General features: G+C 37.8%; 1 protein-coding gene across 6 annotated transcripts in view; it reads left to right on the forward strand.

Annotated features, from left to right (window-relative positions):
* The window catches only part of LDB2 (LIM domain binding 2), a 387,692-nt gene that overhangs the window by 289,852 nt on the left and 76,732 nt on the right, over positions 1-21,108 (forward strand). For all 6 annotated transcript variants that reach the window (XM_044912769.1, XM_021679386.2, XM_044912771.1 and 3 more), the window contains exons 3-4: positions 11,374-11,546; positions 18,925-19,047. In XM_044912769.1, coding sequence (XP_044768704.1) covers positions 11,374-11,546; positions 18,925-19,047 — 296 coding nt within the window. The remainder of the gene's footprint in view (positions 1-11,373; positions 11,547-18,924; positions 19,048-21,108) is intronic.

Consider the following 21,108-nt stretch of genomic DNA (forward strand, 5'->3'; position numbering starts at 1 on the left):
GACTTGTCTCATTCTGTTTGACACACAAAGAAACTGGGATGTAAAAGAGCATAAATCATTTGTCTAAGGTCACGCAGTGAGTAAATGGCACAGCCAGTATATAAATCCAGAAGTTTCACTGTGGCACCCAAGTTTGTAATCACTTGCTCAGCCAGAGGACATGGTGCTAGAGACAAGGTATGAGGAGGCCTAGGACATGGGATGAAGCAGAAGAGGGGAGTCTAGGACCCGTGAGGCAGAGGATGCTTCAGGGGCAAAGGTTTTGAGAAACCCAGCACAGGAAACACTGTGGAAGTGGGTGGGATTGAAGTGGAGTCAAGAGAAAGGTGGTGGAGACAGCCCGTTTGTTATTTTAATTCTGCAAACCTTTCCCTTGACTTCAAAATCCACTCTAAAAAGTCATATTTTATCAGCTTCTATTTCGGTGACCACTTAACACCTTAGAGGGAACGTCTTGTGCAATATCCAGCCCAGAGGGAAGGCCCCGTTCTACCCAAGTATGAGTCTCTCTACAGGGAGGAAATCATCTCTTGGCATTCATTGCTAAAGGTTGCCAAGCTCTGCTTTCTGTTAAGTTTGGAATCACACACATTTGTCTGTTTCTCTGGCAACAGTTTCTCTAACTCCTTTGAATTGTGCTGATATTAAAACACAAAAATGGAATGACTTGTGGCATTCCCGTGGGCTTAAGTTTGAGAAGGCCCAATAAATCATATTGAAATAATTTCATAAGGATCCTTGACTTTTGGCACCTTTGAAAAATCAAAGAATGGAGTCTTTCTTGCTTATCTTTCCTGGAGCCATTTTTTTCCTTTAGCCAAGTGAATGGGTTTGGGGTGAAAAATTAAAAACAAACAAACAAACAAACAAAAACAACTGCAAACCATCTGAAAACATCAGATGTGGATGATTCACGCAGAGTAATAACCACGTGAACTGGATTAACTACTTAATTTCACCATCAACGTGTAGATAAAGCTTTGAGGACTTGAGGACTGCCACTGTCCCTTTGTAAGGGACACGCTTTGTGACCTGAATGGCAAAAAAAAAAAAAAAGAAGTAAAACTTGACAATATTCAGTGACGGTGAAGTTGTGAGTAAAACATGTATTATTATCAGGGCCACTTGGAAGGGTGATTGCTGGTAACTAGTTAAATAAAATATATATATATACATGTATCTTTTCCCCCTTCAGCATCTACTCTGTTGGAAAGGGTTAAAAATAAATCCCTGCGTCCCTCACCATGGGAATGTCTAAATAACCTGTAAAAGAGCTGTACTCTGAAATACAATGCAGTGTTTAAAATCAATGAATTAACCTTAGAGCTCAAAAATATATATCATTGATTGAAAAATGACAAGTTCCATATAGATACATTTATTATGATAACTTCTATGTAAAACAAGACAAAAAGAACTCACACAAAATGATATGTGTTTTAAAAAAAATGATATGTGTTTTCTATGGGGACATATATATGGAGATAAGTATATAATTTAAAAATCTAGAAGGCTACATAACATACTGATAGCAAAGGTAACCTAGGAAGGGGTGAAGTCACTGACATTGGTGGGTACAGGGTGCTCACAGAAACTTTAGACTTATTAGCAATTGTATTAGTTAACCCTAGCGACTTAGACAAATAAATCTTGAAATTTCAGTGGCTTAACACAATGGAAAAGTGGCTTTTGTTCCAAAGCCCAGATGGATTTTCCCAATATGTAGCAGCTGTCTTTCTGGTAGCAATTTAGGGACCCAAAGCTCTTCCCATTTCCTGGCTCTTCCATCCAGGAGGTTCCATGGAATCCCTTGCCGTGTCTGCAGCATCTGATCGTCAGAGGTGGGGAAGAGTGTGCCAGTTACACACAGAATGAATTTACTTGTCATGTCTGGAAGTTGAATTTTCCCTCTTGATGTCTACTTTGTTGAAAAGAATTAAAACAGTGGAAATGTCCATTGGATACTGGTTACCACTCATCACATGGCAGCACTCAACAGAAAGGGAGTTTAGAAAGTGAGGGCTGGCTCTATGCCTAGACAAAGATATCAGATCTAGTAAACAGTGAGTTTCTGCAACAGTAGTGTGTTAATTTTTGCATGTGTATCATTTATGTAATTTGAGGATTAATAAAAATCAAATTCAAGCATAAAAATAAACCAATGTTGGTTGATTACAACAAGCATTCTACTTTCCCCCACCCTGGCTCCATGTAGCTATGCAGTTTTACTTCTCTAGCTATCACATTCCTCTGCAGTAAAATGAGGGTGTGGAATATAATCATGGATAACCTAATTACATTTATTAAATAATTGTTAGTATTTTGTATTATATTTTTTCCACATATGTTAAGTGCTATTCATAATCACTAATCAGGAGTTAATCAGTATCACCATGAGTTGAGTTAATTCCTACTCCAATCAGAGAAACATGCTAGGCTTAGTCTTTGTTTTAATGGTATTTTTTTTTTTTTTTTTTTTTTAAATGTTTTTTTTTTTTTCCCTCAAGATTTTATTTATTTATTTGACAGAGAAAGACACAGCGAGAGAGGGAACACAAACGGGGAGTGGGAGAGGGAGAAGCAGACTCCCTGCCGAGCAGGGAGCCCGATGCGGGACTCGATCCCGGGACTCCAGGATCATGACCTGAGCCGAAGGCAGTCGCTTAACCAACTGAGCCACCCAGGCGCCCTTAATGGTATTTTTGAAATAAGGAACTATCTAGGGGTACATTTTAAAATCTTCAGAAGCCCACTGGAATTAGAAAATGCTACTGGGAATCACCAGACGAAACTTCAGGTCTTCTCTGGCTCTAACATTCCAATTTTGTAGCTAGGATAGTGCCTTATAGAGGGCACCACTTGCGTGGATATTTGTTAAAGGAATGAGTGAATCCATAAGTTGAATTTATGCAAAAGTTTATACAAAAATGTATGTGTGTATGTGTGCACAAGAGAGAGCAAGGTTTATGCTGAGTAAAAACATTATTCAATAATTGAAAATATATTAATAGATAGCTTTCTAAGGGAAATTAGACCACCAATTCAGTAGTAACTGATAAGGCATTTGATCAAATTAAACATCCATCAGCATAAAAAAGAAGAAAATCATAAAAACAAAGATTAGAAGAATAATTTGATTTTCTTTCCATTATAAGTAATATGATCTGATCTCAAATAAGCATACAGTACTTCCCCTAATCCAAGAGGTGTTCCCTAAAAAATTCAGGGGGAAAAAAAGAAAATCTGCTACTTCCCTCCTCATTTAATACTTTTTCCTAGAAGTTCTCTTCTAACCATTGCAATAGGACGAGAAAGTAATGATATAAATATATTGGAAAAAAAAGAAAGGAACAAAACTATCCATATTTGGGAATGATAGATTTCTTCACTTAGAAAACTTGCAAAATTCTTCAAAAAACTATTAAAATTAATAAGAGCATTCTATTGTCTGTGTTCCAAATAGAAATATAATGAAAAAATTGCATTATCCATTCAGCATAACTAAAATATTTAAGAATTATCTTAACAAGAAATGTTAGTTATTTGTATATAGAAAACTACAGAATTATTTTGTGGTAGAGATACAGACTTAAATGGATAAACATTTCATGTTCCTGTATGGGAAGACTGGGTATTTTAAAGATGCCAACTCTTTCTTAATAAATCAAATTGAATTTAAATTAACCTCTTTCCAACCTTGGAGTCGGGGAGAAGGGGGAATTTGACAAAATTATCATAAGGTTCATCTTGAAGAATAGAATATCGTTATAAAAATGTTGAAATAAAAAGTATACAGAGGGCAGAAACAAATCCATCAGATGTAAACTGCATGCTAAAATTTGGATAACTAAAAGAATATTGTACTGTCACTGGAAAATAGTGAGACAAGTCTATGTAATAGAGTTCATCCAGACAAGAACGTCTAAGGTATAAATATGTAATATCTGGTCTAGGCAGCAGTCCAAATCATGGGAAATGCATGATGCTCCCTAACGCATGCTATTCCCATGGCCCCATGTGCCTGATTGATGTCTATTCATACTTTAGTTTAGATATTACTCTAACACCTTATTGACCCTGTACCAGCCCATAGGGCATCAGTAACTAGAGCATGGCCTTATTCTGTGAATCAGTAAAGGATTTTAATTTCATACCCAAAGGACATTGACTCATGGTAAGAGGTCCAGCCATGCCTGGACCACGATTCCTGCCCTATTCTATTGTCAGTACTTTGGATAAAGGGATAAAAGAATTTTGCCCACAATGAAAGGCACACATCTGAGAGAAATACCCTGTGATATGGCTGACAGAATCAGAACCCAGTATTACCTGAATATGCCAAAGTACTAAATGAGATGAAATGAGGCACACTTACCTGTAAGTTTCTACAACTTGCTCAGATGCTCCTTAAGAGCAGGATGGGGTCTGCTGTGGTCATCATTATTTCTCTAACATCTAGCACAAGGTGGTCCACTAAAGTGTTAGTCCAGTTATTAAAATGTTTGGTAGGTAGAAAATGGAAGAAAAAACACCTATTAGATTTCTAGGAGGATCAGATATTTTTTATGGAGTTTTAGGATTTTGTTGTCAGATGAATAATACATTTAAGAAGAATAGAATTAGAATATGGGGTGCCTGCGTGGCTCAGTGCGTTAAGCGTCTGACTTTGGCTCATGTCATGATCTCAGGGTCCTGGGATTGAGACCTGTGAGGGGTTCCCAGCTCAGTGGCAGAGTCTGCTTGTCCCTCTCCCTCTGTCCCTACCCCCCCATGCTTGTGCACTCTCTCTCTCTCTCAAATAAATAAATAAAATTTTTTTAAAAAAGAAGAATAGAATATATTCATCAGATCTTATCCTTGGGTAAAATTTTCCTGTGAGATCTCATTGCACTAAGAATAAATTGCAAGCCGTTTGCCATGGCCTAGAAAGCTCCGCATAGTCTGGTCCTGCCTCTTTTTTTCTGAGCTCACCTGTTATCTCATTCTCCTGACTGTGCACCTGCCACACTGCCTTCTTTCTGATACTATGACACATCAAGCTTATTCAACCCAAACTCATTCTTGTCCTAGGGCTTTTGCCCCTGCTGGTGCCTGGGCCCGGACCATTTTGTTCCCTGATCTTCACATGGCCCTGTGCAATCAGGGATCAGCTCCATTAACACCTCCTCACTACAGCCTTCTAGGCCAGCCCATCTAAACCAGCTTGCCCTCCCTCACCACCAAGTGTATTCTGCTTCTTCAGTCACCTGCTGTTAGTGTCCAGCCCCTAGAACAATGTCTGGCCCATAGTTGGTACTTGATAAACATCTATTACATGAATGAATCTTTGAAATAGTAAGAGAGGTAATCAGAAAGAAGATACTTAAATAATTGCTTTGGTTGAAGAAAGAAGTAAAAGTTGTTGGCATTAAAAGATATGTTAATAAAAGATTTCAAATGTCAACTTATGAAAGTAAAGTTCGTTTGACCGGCTTTCCCTTCAAGACAAAGGAATTTGCTTTGAACCTCTATCACCCCTATTTAATATCAAGCCTGTTTTGTTTCCTTTGTTTGGGCTATTTATAATGGTTATTTACTATAAATGAAATCACCAGTATTGTCTAATTCACTACTAGGAGCAACTTTGTTTACATGTTAGCATAATGCATTTGCTGATTTCTGAATACTAGTAAGTTTAACTTTAATGAATCTTTGTGTTTATTATTTATCTCAGTGGTTGAATTTCCATGTGGATTTCTGATGTAATGCAGCCTTAGAACAACTGTGTAAAACTACCCAGATTCAGACAACCAATTTATCCTTACATTTACAAAAAAAGTTTTTGAAACTGTAGTAATTGATGATTTTATTATAATTAACTTTGCCTAATTAAAAACACAAATGTGTGGTTGTATAGTTTTCTCTTTCCAAAGAGGAGAAAAATCATTAGTTAAGTAATTGCCAAGTGTTAAGTGGTACTAATACTAATACATCCTCTCATTCCACATTTTAATTACGGTTCTCAACCCTTTTCATTTTTTTTGAAGTGAATTGTCTTTGAAAGATAGAAATTACAGGCATTTAGAATAGTAAATGATCACCCCAAATCAAAAAGCCATAACATTAGACAGTATTTTCTCAAAAGACTTGGAGAACTTCAGAGCACTTAAGATCTGCACATTAGAACTGCAGTTTGGCAAGGGTATTTACACCTAATAAGCTATCAGAGAATTAGAGAGTCTCAAGATAAGGAGTAATTGCTATGTTGATTTCCCTAGAAGTGTTCAAGTATGTCTGTTTCACCACAACCTCACCAGGTTTTTGTTTTAATCTTTTCATTATTATTTTATTTTGTACTTTGATTACTGGTTTGAACATTTTCCCATATGATTATTTTCTACTGATAATCTCTTTCATGTGAACTACCTATACACATTCTTAAGAGTTTAAGAAAAGCATTTCAAAATGATTAATAGAGATGAAATGCTCAAAACAATAGATGCACAGTAGTTTATATCTTCTCAATGATTAAGAGTTCTCAGTATGTACCATTTGGCTTCTAAATGAGGGAAAATCAGCTAATATCTACAAGTATCCTATAGATATCCTAATATCCACGAATATCACAAGAAAAGATGGGAGTTAGATACTACTCCCCCAGAACCATTAGCCTATCAACCCCAACAGCAAGAATTTCTGGAGAATGGGGTCAATGGTTGGGAACAAAACAAAACAACAACAAAAACCTCCCAAGGAACTAGAATTCAGAGCTTGATATCTAAATTAGCTATGAGTAAATTTTTAGCTATCTCTAAATGTTTACCTACAATGTAGAGTATTATTTAGACATTCTTTATACACATTTCAGGTTCCTGAATAATTTAATCTGTCATTTTCTTGTCTTTCATAAGTATATAGATAAATAATATATGTTGTTTTAAACTTCCCTATATTTCACTCACAGAAAATCTTCTTGTGCTATCATGCTCACCATACTTCTCCTTCCCAACTTTTGGAACTTTACCTAAATGTGTAAAAAAAATGGAATTTCTTCTATAATCTACTATAGTCTTAATCTCTATTCAAGAATATTTGAAGACATTATCCTTTCCATGGGAACACAATGTAGATTTAGGTATATCAATATTTAAATTATTTTTAATTCCAAGGATTAAAGTATAAATGTAAAGTATAAGTATAGCATATGAATATGACAGTATAAAATCTGAATAGATTCAGAATTGGTATGCCTGATGAGTTAGGGGACAACCATATCTAACTCTGAAGTATTCACTGATTTAAAGTCATGTCTATTAGGCTGTGCAGTGTGGTTGCATGATTTACTAAATTAAAAGGACATTTTAATCTTCTCAGTGCTTCAAAAATAATAATATTGTACATTGAAATCAGGATTCAGAAGAAACTAGCAAAGAGTTCAAACTCTCAAATTCATTTTTTTAATCTATTATCACATTTTATTTAGATGCTTACATATTTGTTAACTCTCTTGTTAGAACTGAGTGAAAGACAGGGACAAAATCTATTTTTCTGTTTCCAGCACCTACCAAGGAGCTTTACGCTTACTCTGGGCTCAGTGAATGTTTATAGAAGAAATCAATGAATGAGTTATACAGTGATTTCCCCAAGCACATGTGATTTTTTTTTCTGGTTATTTGTCCCCTTCACTGCACATTATCTATATATTGCTTGTCGTGTGTGTGTTATATTTTGTATATTCTCCCTTGTAGAACAAAAACTCTTTGGCAAAGATAGCCTCTGTGGAATAATGGCGCCCAAAGATGTCCAGTCCTAATCCTTGGCACCTGTGAATATGTTACCTTGTGATGGTAGATTATCCTGGATTATTTGGGTGGGTCCAATGCAATCACAAGGGTCCTAAAAAGTGGAAGGGGGAGGCAGACAAGGAAGACTCCAACCACTATTGCTGGTGGATGATGTAGGAAGGGGACATAGCCAAGGAAAGCAGCCAGCCTCTAGATCCTGGAAAAAGCAAGAAAACAGATTCTCCCCTAGAGCCTTTAGAAAGGAACACAGCCCTACTGACACCTTGATTTTAGCTCAGCAAGACCCATGTCAGATTGTCAGGAACTATGAGATAATCAATAAGGAGAGTTTAAGCCATTAAGTTTGTAGTAATTTGTAACAGCAGGAATAGAAGACAAATACAGTCTCTGACACACCTTTTGTACCCCCTTCAGCTACTGACACAGGATGTTGCACAAAAAGACTCAGCTATCTCTTATGGTTAATTTTTCTCATCACTTCCTTTATCTTTTACATTAGCGTTTGTTACCCCATTCCATGCTGGAGTGGGACAGCATTAATCAAGATTCGTCTGTTTGCAAATGACAGAAAGCTAACACAAACTCACTTAAGCAAAAGAAGCAGGAGGTACACATCTCACAGAAGTGGGACCTCCAAGGGATGGAACTGGGTTTCAGTCCCAACTATAATGAGGTCCCAAATCAGTCCACAAAGACTTTCTGTCTCTCTAATCTGCTTTCCTCTCTACACAAGCTTCTGTGTTTCTATAATTCACATTTTTAGTGGCAAGACTGCCCTCTTTGTCTTTCAGGAAGGGATTCTAATTTGCCCATCTTTGTAGCTTAGGAGGTTGAAAGGTGCTGTGATTATCCACTGTTACATTAAAAACGTATTGGCTAAAAGTACAAACATTTATTTTATTTACTTGAGGTTCTGCAATTTGGGCAAAGCTATGGGGGACAGCTCATATCCACTTCATGTGACACCAGCCTGAGGCAGCTAATTGGAACTCAAGAATTCGCTTCCAAGATGGCCTCACTCACTCAAGTTGGTGCTGGCTGTTTGCTGTTTGCTCAACTGGGGTTGTCAGCTGGAAGACTCAGTTCTTCATGTGACTGCTCCAAATGGTTGGGCTTCTCACGGTACAGCAGTCTTAGAGTAGTTGAACTTTGTACATAGCCACTGACTTCCCACCCGAGTGCAAGGTAGAAGCTTCTCTAGGCCTTTTTAAGATTTAGCCCAATACTGACCCAAAGTCACTTGTGCCGCATTCTTTTGATTGAAGCAGATCACGGAGCCCAGTTCAGATTCGAGGAGAGGAGACTACACCCACAAAGATATGAATGCCATTGCCATGGTTCACTGGGCCACCAGTAGCAGTCTACCACAGTGGGTAATGGAGCTTTGTGAGTGACTGTCCACACAAGACCATGGGGGAAATAAATTGTAAGGGCTATCCCACAAAGAAAAGGGGCCGAACACAAACCTCAGGTATCCTTAACAATCAGTTTCAAGAGTGCTCGAAAATACTAAATAAAGCAAAACTGCATTTCCCTCTAAGTATATTTACTATATAGTTTGTACAATTTCTGGAGTTGGAGACGTAATTAAATATTGAGGTTTAAAGTTAAGAAGTTGCAACTTTTTTCCCTATTCAATTTTTTTATTCTGTGAATGAAAATGATGGTAATATATACTAGATACTACCACAAAGGAATTAAATGGTGCAAGATTCATGATGAATAAACTATAATGTGGCTAATCCAGTGGTGTTTATTTACAGTAACCTTTTTAATGTGACAATTCCTTGGATATTGTAGTGAAATATTTTCACCCTACACCTACATTTTTATGGTTTGTATTTATTCTCCACAGTACAAATCCCAAAATGTCAAATTACTAGAGCTGTTTTATGGAAATTAGTTTTAGGTTAGACTATTTGAAATGCATTAAATTAATTTTATCTGTTTAGCAAAGTACAATAAGGTTTTTCGCATTAATAAAATTTTCTTTATAATATCGGCTGTGTGTGTAGGTTTAAAGACATGGTGGACCCAAAACACTCTTGTTTGAATATTATATTTAGCAAATGAACATGCGCTGTTGGGGATTAAGCAGTATTTGGAAAATGTATGTGTAAGGATTATTTAGAATGGAATTGCCAAAAATCCTGGAATATTTAATACACACTTGTTGATTGATTTTACTGCAATAAATACGAAGCAATAACAACTATATAAATTATTCAGAGACTAGTCATCCACAGCAGGATTCTTTAGAGATTACCTCAGAAACAGTTTGGCAGGATATTCTTTTTATAGTTTTTTTTTTTTTTTCCCAAGTCCATGTACAAAAGAGATATAGATCCATATGGAATGGATTAACATTGATTCTTTTAAAATGAAATTAAACATTTTAAAACATTCAAGTAAAGATTGTATGATCTTTCATACTAAAGCTCTCCTTGGTAATTTATTTATCTTAAATATTATTTTTGTCTTTCAGGAGGCATTATATAGCGAATGTAAGAGATTTATTAAAAACCTTGGATCGCTTGAGAGTGTTTTAGTACTTTGCCTCAAAATCTGCACATAGGCAAAATTCCTGATATTATGAGTTGGGATTTTCAGTTTAAGAAGATTTAAAATCTCTGCTAAAGCAAGGGCTTGTTAGGTGTTTCTAAGCATCATATATCAGAGAAACCCAGCTACTTACCAATCATTCAAACTAAAATGGGGCAGGACAGGTCACATGGAATCAAAGAGACCAATTTAGACCAAGTGGGGAAGGTATCAAGTTCTCTTAAAATTGGTCTTTTGTTCTAGAAAGATATCCAGCTCCAGAAGCAGATAGAATAATCAGTATTTACATAGGTATGGACCTCTTTGTATATGCAGATCCAGATCACTTTTTAAAGATTCTCAATCATTAAAGCAGTTGGAGACATAGTGTTGAAAAGAGTAAATGTTTGCATATTTGGAGTTAGAGACCCCAATTATCTACTTATCAGTCATGTGACTTTGATACAGTCCTAATGACCTTTTTTTTTTTTTTTTTTGCCTAATAATCCTTTTGGTTTCCAGTTCCCCACTATCTTGAGGCTGTTCTGAAGATCCAATGAAAGAATGCCAAAATACTTTACACATTGCAAAGCATTACATTATTAAAATTTACATTATGACTACTGTTACTAATAAAACATGACTGGATGACTGACCTATAAACAATTCACTGAAAAATCCAAGTCTATTGGATGTGTTTTATTTTTTAAAAAATATGTTCATTTAAAGGGTACTCACGAGATCTAAAGTAGTCAATGCTTTTGTTCCCGTTATTTTTGAAGTACTAACCCTTACATTATTGACTTTCAATGAACACAAAATCTGGAGAGATGAATGTACAAATTTTTGCTGAACAGTTGGGGATTATATTTCACTAACTGCAACCCAGAAGGGTCATGGCTGTTTATAAAAGAAAGAAATTTGCCTCCTGGTATGATTGGTTTCTTGAGATGATTTGTATCCAGCTGGAGGTCTGGCAATGGTGTGGGGTGCGTGGGGCCATTGGATATTTTTGTTAATGGTTTATTTCTCTGTGTTTCTCTCCCAGCTATCGGCAGGACCCTTATCCCTCGCTACTTTAGCACTGTGTTTGAAGGAGGGGTGACCGACCTGTATTACATCCTCAAACACTCGAAAGAGTCATACCACAATTCATCCATCACAGTGGACTGTGACCAGTGTGCTATGGTCACCCAGCATGGGAAGCCCATGTTTACCAAGGTACAGGACATACTCAGCAATTTGGCTTGTTCTTTTGTGGGTGTATTGAAGGATAATAATAATGCTTTTCTTCAAGAACTTTGAGCTGATTTCTCACATCTCAGACACTCTCAGCACTATGAGATAGTCTCTTTTGTTTGTGATATGGCTAGACACTTGGTGAACACTGCTCTTAGATGTGTGCAAATGATACAGAGCAAATATGATAGAGCCTCAAAACTAAGAGAGACAGTTTTGGCTGCCTGTTAAACTCAGGTTGCTAAATTAGAATCTTGATGGTTAAAGAATCTTCTATAGCTAAAAGAACATTCTCCCATTGTTGTGTGGTCAGTATTTGTGTTTCGTTTGTAAAATTAAATACTTTTTAAAGCTAAATTCAAATGTTAACAAACGGGAAAAAAGCAACTAACTACAACTCAACTAGTTGTAACCTTTAAGGAACATAAAAACATAAAAATATAAATGAAACTAAGGAATTCGGAGTTTAAAGTTTGTTTCCCCAAATTCTGAGAAGTTCTGTGGTTGGTCAGTCAGCAAGTGAGGACAGTAGAGCCAAAAGTTGGTTGTGAGAAAATGAGAAACACAGCGGAGGGTAGTGGGTGGAGGACCAGGTAACACAATCTTTGAGGCACAATCCAAAGCTCTGTGAAGGATGTGAAGTGAAAGAGAATGTCTTCTATAAGTTCTACACCTATGACCCTTCCCATCCACAGACAACTGACATGTGGAATATTCCCTCTGTGCAAAGACCTTTCTGGAACACTACAGACAATCCCTTTATGTCCTCTCCCAAGTAGCAAAATTAGTAAGAACAAATATTTAGCCAGAGAATCTGACAAACAGAAGTTTATTTTCATGAGCACGAGTTATTGCATTTTGACGAAGACTCAGTGTGAAACTAATCTGTAATATTAATGACAGTAGCTATCTCTTTTAGTTGAAAACACATATGACAATCCCCTCTTTATAGTTGAGAAGTTGAATTTCAGGGTTAATTGCAAAAGCCCAAATTACAAGACTAAGATGTGTTTGTTACTTGTGCACGGTTTTTCCCAAAAGAATAAAAGTAAAATGTTTATCATTTAAAGTATCCACTGATCTTGTTGGTGCAGCTTCATCTTCCCAGTTGCTCACGGTGATATAAAAAGCCAAGGGCAAAGGAAATGGTGATAAAATGCAAAAGCAAATCATCAAATGTCATTGGTTTCGTGGTATCTTGATTTTGTCAATAGACATTTTAAATGTGGGGCAGAAGTTGGGTTTTTCTCTTTCTTCCTTTTTAACAGTTGAACAGAAAGGAAAGTTGCCAATCAGGGACAGAGAATATTTATTCCCACTGTACGCAGAAGTCCGTGCTGGGAAGAGATTTTAGTTACATGGAAAGGAATGATCACCTGGATGACAGTTTAATCTGCCCATGTCTCACTCACTTCATTTTGGAGATGTAAAATATTTACGTAATCTTGTATCTCAGATGGATAACACAGCCTATTTCAAATGTTAGGAAGTCAGAGCCCCACAGAGAAAAGCTTTCTCAGCTAGCTCATTATTGTTTTTTTGTTTTGTTTTGTTTTGTTTTTGTCTAGGTTTAGCATTATGTTTAGGTAATCAAGAAAAACATGCCAATTCCTTATGCTTTAAGGGAAAAAAGAAATCCATGGAAATTAAGTAAAATGGCTGTAATGAAGAAGCTACTTCCAAAGCCTATAGCTATTGAAAATAAAAATGCATTCTGTGGCATCCCTTTTATAAAACATAAAATATATTATGTAATCACAGTAATATAATATTTTATAATAAATTTTATAATAAATAATTTTAAGATAACGTGTAATATTTTATATACATGTAAAATATATACTAAAAGGTAGTCCTTTATATTTTCTCAATTTCTTTCATTCCAGGACAAAGCTTTTTCATAAATGAGCATAGTCAGCTGCTCTGAAGGTAAAATGCATATTCAGGACGGGTTTTAAATTTTTAAAAAATCTCATTCTTCTGATGAATCGATAAAGTGCCTTTTTTCATTCAAATCAAGAAGTGAGGGTTTCCCTCTGTTTCAATTTTTCCTCACCCAGGAATGCTTCCCTCTCAGATGGCCACAGGGAAGACCAGAGCAGCCTCCTCCTGAACTCAGCTCTTTTTTTTTTTTTTTAAGATTTTATTTATTTATTTGACAGAGAGATATACAGAAGAGCACAAGCAGAGGGAGTGGCAGAGGGAGAGGGAGAAGCAGGCTCTGCACTGAGCAGGGAACCCGATGTGGGACTCGATCCCAGGACCCTGAGATCATGACCTGAGCCGAAGGCAGACGCTTAACCATCTGAGCCACCCAGGCGCCCTGAACTCAGCTCTTTCAGCCCCAAACATCAATTATTCAGGTCACCTCTCACTCTACTCTATGGCAATACATTTCCCAACTCTCATAATGAATATTTCCATACTGTGATGAAAAATATCACTTTCTGGGAAATGCAGCCTAGCTATGTGGACTTAGTGCAGATGCTAATTATGCACATTTATTTTTAGAAAATTCTAAAGCATTCATTTTTTTCTTTTTACTTTTTTTTCCCTCCTTCGTGATTATTATACTACCCAAAGAATCCTTCCAATTTTTCTTTTGTTCTTATATTAATTAAAAATAACCCATCTTCGTGTAATAAAATAATATATTTAGTATAAAACAGTGAGCTAATGACCTTTCAGTATCACAAAGAGAAATATAGTCTGGAATCTGCTGCTTTATTTTTAAAGGGGAGCCCGCTGAACATGGAACTACTTGAGCACATTTTGTACTGGCATATCACATTGTTCTAATTTAGACTATCAATACACTCTAATTCCCCAAATAGCATTTGACCCAGTGGTTCTGAGTTTCTTTTATGAAAATTTGGTCAACTGGTGAATCAAAAATCAGTCGCAGTCCTAATCAACAGTAATATTTAATATTCCTCAGGAGTACAGTGCACATTTTGCAATTTCCTGATCCTAGGAACATTATAGATTATGGATAAATACGTAATTAGAGTTTTAAAACACACATTATGAAGCCTTTCTTTTCTGTATTCAATTTCGAATCAAATTGAAAACAAGGCTTAATAATCTGGAGAGCAATCACCAAGGTTTTCAGAATCAAAGACCCTTGAATTATATTTGAGGGTGTGAATACTGGCAGATGCTGAGAGGAGCCCTCTCTGGGGTACACATCGGGCTACTTTTTTTTTTAGATTTTGCAAACTAATAGTAATAGTTACAGCCGTTACCAAACACCCTTATCACTCTGCAAACATGGCTTTATGTTTTCTCTGATCTTGATTATTTATTATGCAATCATTTATTACTATAGAAAGTACCCTGGAAGTGCCCCAGCCACTTTCCCTATATGAATACTTATTCATGTCTTTGACATCATTCCTATCTTAGCCTGTCTACAACATTATAGTCCAGGTTTTATTCATTTCTACCCTTATCCCAACTCCAGTCAAATTAGTATAATATCAATGATCATATTGCTCTAATATACGTATCCATATGCATTTACATATGCAGTATCTCCACATAAAATACGATGAGCTTTATGCAATTGTTAATTTGAAAGCGGTATTTCATGCATAAAGACCAAGAAAACTAAGTAAACACTTCTACCTAAAAAGCACATTTTCTTTCCTAACAGCTCTATGAAAATCATTTGTATTATACAACGGCATGGTCAACATTGCTTTACAATTAGTCAAAGAAAGAAAAGGGTTAAAAAGCTACCGGTTAGTTTGAGAAATGTTCTTTTTTAGTTCTCTTGTTCCTGGCCTAGTCTCAAGCTAGCACGTGATCCGCTGAATGCCTGCCAACCTCTTTCTTGTTGATCCTCCGGAGACCATCTGTGCTGGGGGCATTGATTAGAGTGTGTCTGCTGGGATTACATCTTTTCTGTTGCCATGCCAACTAATCAGCTGATTTTGGTTACCACAGAAACAAAATGTCAGAGCTCACAGTACGGTAACATGAATTCAGCACAACAGAAAATGTTTTCTTAATTGGGGACCCTTTTGATTTTGGATTCCAAGTGAAAGGCAGCTTTAAAAAAAAAGGCCAACTTTAGATAAAAGCTACATTAATTGTATTGATTAAGAGGAATGCACAGAATTTTCCTGAAAAGAGAAAATATTAATTCCCCTTTATAAGCTATGTCTGTTTTTTACCATTTCCAGACAAGGAGTATATATATATTTTTTCGTAGGCCCTTCTATTCCATTTGCTGATTGTCGCATGTAAAATAAATCACAAAGCCTTCACTTTCCTTTAACTTCCGTGATGGGAGCAGGACGCAGGGAGGCCAAATAGGGCTTGGGAGAAGGCCATGGGTAAAACTACCTGGGGCGGGGGGAGACCAAGAGTGACCAAATTCTCCTCCATTCTTCCATTCAAGGAAGTCATTTAATTTTCCTTAAAGAAAATACCCAACACAGTCAGCTTGGATTCAATTTTAAGGATTCCTCTCTTGCACGTGATATGCTCTGGATATTTCTTGGTTTGAGCTGACAAGGGAGAAGCCCAGGGCTTGTTGCAGTTTTCCCTTTTGTAGGCCCATGACAGTTTGAAGGCAAGAAGGGTCCTTAACTGGTTTGCTCTGTCATGGTAAACAGAGAATACAATTTAACTTGACCTTACAGATCCTCCAGCTGAGTAACTCATCAGAAGGATTCCATCTATGCCTTCTCATTATGAGATTCTATTCCAGTAGAAGTAAACCAGAACCTCTATCTGCCCTGGGTTTGTGGTTCATAAACACAAAACAAATAGATTACATAAGAAAAAAGCATGACATTTAACTGGGCTAATATTTGTTTAAACATCTAATAATCCCCCTTCTTTAAAAAAAAAAAAAAAAAAGGATTATAGCATCCAAATATCCCTGTCCTCTACTGTCAAGACATTTCAACTGTCCCTGACTGACTGCAGTCACCTCCCTTTTGTGAAAGCTTTCACGGCAGGTGGCTTCTGTCATGCTAACACCCCGGGGGGGGGGGGGGATTGTGTGGCTTAATCTCCATGTAACCCTTTTGAAAACCTTGGTGAATTAATTCCAATGCTAAGGATGTTCTAGAAGAGTGGTTTGAGGACAACAAAGTCTTCCCCCATTTCTGAGTGCACAACGCTCATGGCTAATGTGCCAGAGAGGAAGCTCTGAAGACCACTCAGTTGAGGAGGTTTGGGGCAAGGTGTCTAAATGCTTAAAATTACCCATGGATTCTGCTAGTGGGGTCTGAGCTGAAGGTCTTCACCCAGATTATCAATAATTATCCTATGGTGCTTCTGAGACCTGTGAAAAAAAGAAAATTGTGGACGTCAATAGCATCTCTCTTAAGTAGTGTGTTGGCAACAGATGTTACTCACACTCCTTGTACTGGTATTTGGCTTGTTTAAAGAAGATATTACCGGAGCACTTGCGTGGCTCAGTCAGTTAAGCATCTGACTCTTGATTTCAGCTGAGGTCATGATCTCAGGGTCTTGCGATCGAGCCCCCCATTGGGCTCCATGCTGGGCATGGAGCCTGCTTAAGATTCTCTCCCCTTCTCCTTCCCTGCCCCCCCCTCCCCACTGACACGTTTCTCTCTCTCCAAAAAAAAAATTTAAAAAAAGAAAAAATAATAAAGAAAATACTACCTTAAATTAAATAGAAAGCATCTAACCCAGTGCCTGGGACATAGTTGGAACTCAATAAATGGTGGCCTTCCGTATCAAATTCCCAAAGAGAGAAATGGTTCTTAATACCTCATAAAAGGTTGAAATCAATTGCTAATTATCTTCATGGACTATAGTTTCAGAAATGAGCATACCCCCTATTGAGTCAATTGTTATTTATGATTTTTAAAACTTATGTAGTGCATTGATTTACAAAACTGTGTATATTTGTTTTTAGCATAGGAAATCTTTCTCCAAAAAGGCTTGATCAGAAGTGCAATATATCGAAAGGATGAAATTGAAGCTGCTGTGGTCGAATTGAGAAAATGGGTGGAGATCACGTGGTCTAAATGGAGGCTGAACTCTTCCCAGCAGAGCCCCTGAGACACCTCCCTGGGTCCCTAGGTCTCAGAGAGCACATTATGACAACCACCAGTCTGGGGTTCTTTGTTCTTTAGTTGCATTCCTTTTATCTTTATAGCTATCATTTACTGCCATCCTACTGTGTGCCACGTACAATACCAGGCAATCTCCACACACACACATTATCATTCATATATTTCCCCAGCAACCCTACATAAGGTTAGTATTATCCTCATTTTACAGATGAGGAAACTGGAACCTAGGGAATTTATCTGGTTTTCTCAAAGTTCCAAAATAAGTGAAAAGTCGAGTTAAGATGGGCATCTAGTACTTTCTGATGTCAAAGTCTCTGTCTACTCTAAAGCAAAGATGAACGGAATAATTAGTTGTAACTATTTAAACTGGACCTATATGCTACCACTACTTGTTATTTTTTAGTTGAAATAGGATCAGTGGTGCCCGATTGCCTAGCATTTTCTCCCATTTCAAAGTCATTAACGGTGGAATAAAATAGGTAAATAGGAACTATATGCTAAAAATGATCTGAATATCAAAAGAAGAAAAGAAATGATCACCCTGTCAAAGAAGAGAGCCTCACAAATTCTATATTTCATTAATAATACATATTTTTCTTAGAAAGATACCGCCCCTTCCCCCAAAGCCTGGCCTTTTATGCAAGCAGAATTTGTAACTGCTGATAGGATGTGATTGAAGGAAGACACTCTAAGAATGCCTCTATTTTCCACATGCCAATAACTGATCCCGATGGTGTTGGGTTACACATTGTCCCCCTGGAATTTGTCCCTGAAAATGAAAACTTCTTCTGGTTGGGTAACCTTGTAGTAAGTCACACTTAAGCATGAATTATTTTATTAGGTACTTTCTCCCAGAGTAGGACAACCACGATTAGAACCAGATTTCATGCGCTGATGGTAGAAGAATGATGAAAACAGAGATAAGAGGAGGTGAGAGAGTATGATTTTTGCAGGGACACGCCATATGCCAGGAGCTTTTGACATAATACTGCAATAATATAGGTTTTGTTCCCATATTTGCAAATGAAGAAACAGAGGCTCATGGAGTTTTGGCAGCAACCAATCAAGTTACTAGTAGCTCATGGCCAGTAAGCAGCTGTGCTGTCTTTTGAACCCACGGATTCTGGAGCTCATGCTTGTCTCAGTGTGCTGTGCAAAAGCACTCATGTCACATCCTTGCCAAGATCCAGCGCTGCCCAAGGACAGTCAGGGAGACCATGCTGAGCAGCCGACGTGTGAGTTACAAAAATGTGGCATTCACAAAGTGCAAGGCAAATGAGTGTGTTGTTTGTCGCTTCTAGGTATGTACAGAAGGCAGACTGATCTTGGAGTTCACCTTTGATGATCTCATGAGAATAAAAACATGGCACTTTACCATTAGACAATACAGAGAGTTAGTCCCAAGGAGCATTCTAGCCATGCATGTAAGTAATTTCAGCACTATTTTACTCTTTCCTCCCTTCCCCCCCATCCCATTTACTCAAGGAGGAAAAGTCCAGTTCTCTCTGTGTGAAAGAACACCAGCAGTCTTCACGTGGTGGGTAATGAACTCTCAATTTTGAGTTTTCCCCTCAACCATTTTATTCAACAGGCCCTTTTTTCCCCTTCTTTGTTTCTGAGTTTGGTGCATTGTGAGATTTTTTTTTTGATATTTTATTATTTTAAACTCCAAACTGAGGTTACCTCAATAAACAGTTTGTACTTTTCTTAAATTCCACTGAGTCATTATAAAGTACTGCTCTGCCTGGGCTATTAACTGGGGAAGGAAATAAAACAAGAAGTAAGGAAAACAGTGTCCAGTTTTGATTAGAACCATCTGACAAGAGGTGGGGCTCACGTACCTCAGATCTGTGTCTATATCATTCCTAACCATGGTGTTGGAATGAAGCGGGCGATTTGGGGTTCACTCCGTTTCACTTGACCATAAATCACATCACATTTACTGAGCACCAACTAGGTGCACAGCCAGATTCAATGCCAATCTGGAGATACGTTTTAGAGGTAAGACTTGGTAGGAGCTAGCTGAGTGCAGTCCCCGAAGAAGGCGTCAAAGGCATTGACTTAAATAAATCCCTCTTCCATAATGCATGATGCAGCAGTTTCTGTGAAAAAGCTTTGGAGCAAAATCAGACTTAATGAGCCTGATTTTTAAGACCCTGTACAATCAAAAGAGAATACAATAAGAGTAGCTAATATTTACTGGGTGTTTGCTATGCCAGGTCTTGTGCTAAGCGTCTGTACACATTCTGTTTAACCCCTCCCGGTAACCCAGAGAGTTGCAGGATCATTATCCCTGCTTTAGAAGTGAGAAACCCAAGGTTCGGGCTTGATACATTGCTCCATGTTTCTCAGCCAGCAAGTGGTAAGTCAAGATTTCAACTCTGCTGGTACGGACTCCAAAACCCAGGCTGAGGAGCCATCTGTCTCCTGACTATCCAATTCCAGTCTGTCTCCCCAGGCTTTTGTCCTCGACCCTCTCCTCCCTACCTGTTAACCCAATCTCTCCCCTTCCCATTGACCTTGTACTTCCTGCTGTGGCACCCCACTCCTTTGCTCCAATCTTCCCGCCTATTCATACCCCTAAGTTCTTTTCCACTTTCAAAGCCCAGTTCACATCCTCTACTCCCTTGAAGCATCCCAGAGTAGCCACTCTTGTGTTCTCAAAAATAGACCAAGAGGCAGCAGAGGGTAGCAGTCGGGAGCCCAGGCCCTGGAATGAGATCACATACGTGTGTATCCCTGTTCCTGTGTGACTTTGGGCAAGTGACATGGCATCTCTGTGCTCCCCAGTTCTTCATCTATAAGATGGGTACAGTAATAGTCTGCCTCACTGGACTGGTTTGAGGATTAAGAGTTAATGCGTGTAAAGGACGTAAAAGAGTGCCTGGCACGTAGTAGGTCCTCTTCAAGTAGTGGTGACCGGCTTTCAGCAGCTTTGGCAGCAGTAACATCCTTCCTTTCGTTTATTATTATCCTGACCTCTGTCTGCAAAGTTGATGTGTATGATGTTGGCCGCAACCACCTGATGCATATCTGTAGAGCCAGCTCTTCCCGGCACGTGAAAGGGCTTCCATAAATACTGGCTCCGTGTCACAGAGGACCCCTTCCCGGAAACTGACATGAGAAGTGACACGCTCAGACTCTTTTCTCTGACTTTCGTTTTTTTGTTGAAATACACAAAGTCAATTGGTTGCATGACTCTGAGGAAATTTAAGTACAGGAAAGTCTAAATTAAAGTGTTAAGATAACCTAGGTAGTCTCATGACTACAGACATGAAGACAAAAACAATGTTTATTGAGTCTCTCTCTGCTTAGCTCCAGTTTGCTTCTGCCAGTTAAGAAAAAAGGAAAGACAAATGGAAAGAAAGAGTGTCAACCAAGAGACTCATCTCACAATGAAATCCAGAAAGAATTTTTATTTTTTTTGTAGCCCACCAGAACATATGGGGTTGCCCATGGAACATTACATCCCTCTTTTAAATGTG

Source organism: Neomonachus schauinslandi, chromosome 2, assembly GCF_002201575.2.
Source record: "Neomonachus schauinslandi chromosome 2, ASM220157v2, whole genome shotgun sequence".
Lineage (NCBI taxonomy): Eukaryota > Metazoa > Chordata > Mammalia > Carnivora > Phocidae > Neomonachus > Neomonachus schauinslandi.